Source organism: Fulmarus glacialis, unplaced genomic scaffold (genome assembly GCF_000690835.1).
Source record: "Fulmarus glacialis isolate BGI_N327 unplaced genomic scaffold, ASM69083v1 scaffold7854, whole genome shotgun sequence".
Lineage (NCBI taxonomy): Eukaryota > Metazoa > Chordata > Aves > Procellariiformes > Procellariidae > Fulmarus > Fulmarus glacialis.
Window position 1 is genome coordinate 16,902 of NW_009207345.1, and position 3,021 is coordinate 19,922.

The 3,021-nt window shown below is 43.4% G+C and overlaps 1 protein-coding gene across 2 annotated transcripts in view; it reads right to left on the minus strand.

The window, feature by feature from the left end:
* The window catches only part of LOC104075519 (alpha-enolase), a 10,053-nt gene extending 7,452 nt beyond the window's left edge, over positions 1–2,601 (minus strand). Inside the window, exons 1-2 of one of the 2 annotated variants that reach the window (XM_009576053.1) lie at positions 2,505–2,601; positions 1,065–1,160 (exon numbers count right to left, since the gene is read on the minus strand). In XM_009576053.1, the coding sequence (XP_009574348.1) occupies positions 1,065–1,160; positions 2,505–2,589 (181 nt within the window). In that variant the 5' untranslated portion in view covers positions 2,590–2,601. The remainder of the gene's footprint in view (positions 1–1,064; positions 1,161–2,504) is intronic. The other variant, XM_009576054.1, reaches the window with a different exon arrangement.
* Positions 2,602–3,021: the final 420 nt, after the last annotated feature.

The window sequence follows — 3,021 nt, forward strand, 5'->3', positions numbered from 1 at the left end:
GCACAAAATATTTCAGCTTCCTTTCATCTGACTGGCAGAAAAGTTTGAAGACTCCCTGCCAAAGGTTACATTGATTGCATATACTTGGAAGGCATCACCAATGCTTTTACAGCAGCCAGCTAAAAAGGAGTCCTGACTGTCCAAGCTCTCAGAGTAGTCATAAGAATTACTATTAAGATGTTTATTAGGTAATAACATCTTGTATGCAGCTATTCACTTCCCCCACATACTTGTTCCCAAGCCAGTGTGGTGACTGCTGTGTTTAGTTTCCTTTCAGAACATACAATCAGTCCCCAGATAAGTTTGTTAGTGGCCTAATATTTTAGTTAAGTATCCTGGCTACCTATAATGACAGACAAAAAGCTGAAGTGGCTTTAGCTATTATGCAGTCCAAAACAAAAGTATCTTCCATGATTACCAGTGTAGAGCTGCACATTAGCTGTGGTCAGCAGTCGGCATAAACCTCAGGTTCAGGATTTAACATGCTGGGATGTAAGGAGTCTATAGTGCCAGAGCAGATACATTTAACAGTTTTTTGAAAATCTGGTCTATGAAGAGATCTTGTGACTAGCTGCAGTATGACCAAGCCTTTTGGAGCAGGTAGTTTAGATGCTCTTACGACACACTACTAAAGCACTCTGTACTCTGACATGCACCAACACGCAGGGCAACAGGAGTGGCGTAACAAAGTATGTTTGGGCATACTGCACTACAGACATTATCACCTAGCTGGCGTGCCTGAGCTCCATGCACCCACCTATGGAAGCAGTGATCTCCACCACTATGTAGCTGCACTGCTGGAGGCAGAGTCACTCTCCACATTATCCCCTGGAAAATCCAGCAGTCTGTGCTTTACCTCGGGCCCAGCCACACAGCCTGCGTGTGGTATGCATTGCTATCATCTTACTGTTAACCTCCACTGCTTTTGCTTAATTGCCATGCTTTGTACAGAATATGGACAGCAGTAAAGGAGCCCACGTGTCCTCTGCTACAATCTCACATAAACATATGCAGCAACACAGCCATCGTAACAGGCCAAGCTGGATACCAAAACTCAGGTTTACCTTTCCCCATGTAGCGTGTCTTGTCATTGTCACGAAGCTCCAGAGCTTCATAGACTCCAGTTGAGGCACCGCTGGGAACAGCAGCTCTGAACAGACCTGTTTACAACAGGAAAAAAGAACTGTCTTAGCACATTCAAACCCACGAAATATTCTCCACCCACACACCATCCCAATCTACCGCATGCTTCCATCCCTGGAGATGGGAGAGGTAATCTCTAAACCACATCTCTGCTCATACAACGATCCTGAGAGCTGTCCGCTCCTTTACAGCGTCACCAATTCATCAGTCTCCCTCATACTGATCAACAGCAAGCTGACTCACTCATTCTCTTTCACTGTGCATTTCAAGTGTTTAAGTTAGTGAAGTCATCCATTCCCCTTCCAAAAAGGTAGCTTTATTCCTGAATCTACTTTTGAGCTCAGTCTGGCAGGCTCTTAAATTCTTCCAAGATACAGCATACAAGGGACAATTAGGAGGCCTATTTTGTTAACATGAGTTCTAAGCTCTTCTGACAACAGCACAGCCACCCAGACAGCCCATTCTTCCCGCCAAGGATGCTGAACTTTATGAGCAAATCAGTACACTGGAGTCTGTTCTGCCTGTGGTTCAAGACGCCAGCTTCAGCCTCCAGTCTCTCCCTTATCCCACTACAGCAAAGAGCTTAGGAGGGGCAATCTCATTAAATGACTGCATTAATCTTTTGAGGCAGAAAGATCAGCTATTTAGTTAGTGTATTACAGCTATTGTGTTTGCTTATTCCACCAAACCACACTGGTATGTGTTTGCACAATGCCTTTGTCAGATCCTATCAGATATGGGATGAACAACTAACAGACCAAGGGCAAGTCCTACAATAATTAAAAATATAAGATGTTATATGTGAAAACCCAATTAGACAAGTTGTTTAGTCATGCCTGAGTACTTATGCAGAGAAGAAGCCATTACCCAAGATTCAACTCAGCAGCAGAAGACTGTTCGTTACACAAAGTGACTGCTAAACAAATCAAGAATTGAACTTCAAGCGCAGTCATACAGAGTTTAGGGGAACATTGAAAACTAAGACCATTAGCAGCTGCTTAAGGACAGGAACGAAGGCCTTGTTAACTCTGAGTTTGCAAATGCTATTCCAGTTTACTCTCAGGGCAAGGGGAGGCAGGCAGGTTTGGACTAACACTTGCACAATTTAGACTGTAAGAAGCGGCACACTTCAAAAAACCCTTCACTGTCCAGGCCAATATCTTGAGCTCAGCAAATTCATCCCAGTAGAATGAAGTAGAGGTTTTTCCTGCAAGTCCCACAGCAAGCTCAGCAACATGTTATAGGTATGGAGCAAATAGCACAATTCCACTGCTAGAATAGGACAGTTTGTATACTTTTAACTGCCCCTTCAGTTCTATCAGATACAAGAAAAGAATAAACATCTACAGCTAAGGACTCACCTTTGTTGGTAAAGAGGTCTACCTCAACAGTGGGATTCCCACGAGAGTCGAAGATTTCACGAGCATGGATCTTGAGAATGGACATCTTTAACACCTGAAAAGAAGAGTTTAGCATTAATCATAGAACGGTTTGGATTGGAAGGGACCTTCAAAGATCATCTAGTTCAACACCCCTGCCATGGGCAGGGACAACTTTGAGTGGATCAGGTTGCTCAAAGCACCATCCAACCTGACTTTGAACACATCCAATGATGGGGCATCCACAACTTCTCTGGACAACCTGTCCCAGTGTCTCATCACCCTCATCATAAAACATTTCTTCCTTATATCCAAACTAAATTTACCCTCTTTCAGTTTAAAACTTTCAGGTTTAACCTGTTCATCAATATTCTTCAAACACAGCTCTGTGCAATCTTTTTTTTTTTTTTTTTTCTTTTAACTAACACAAAAAGGGCACCCCCCAAGCCTCTCCTTCCTTGCCTGTCCCTCCTGAACAGTTTATAGCCATCGATTGCAG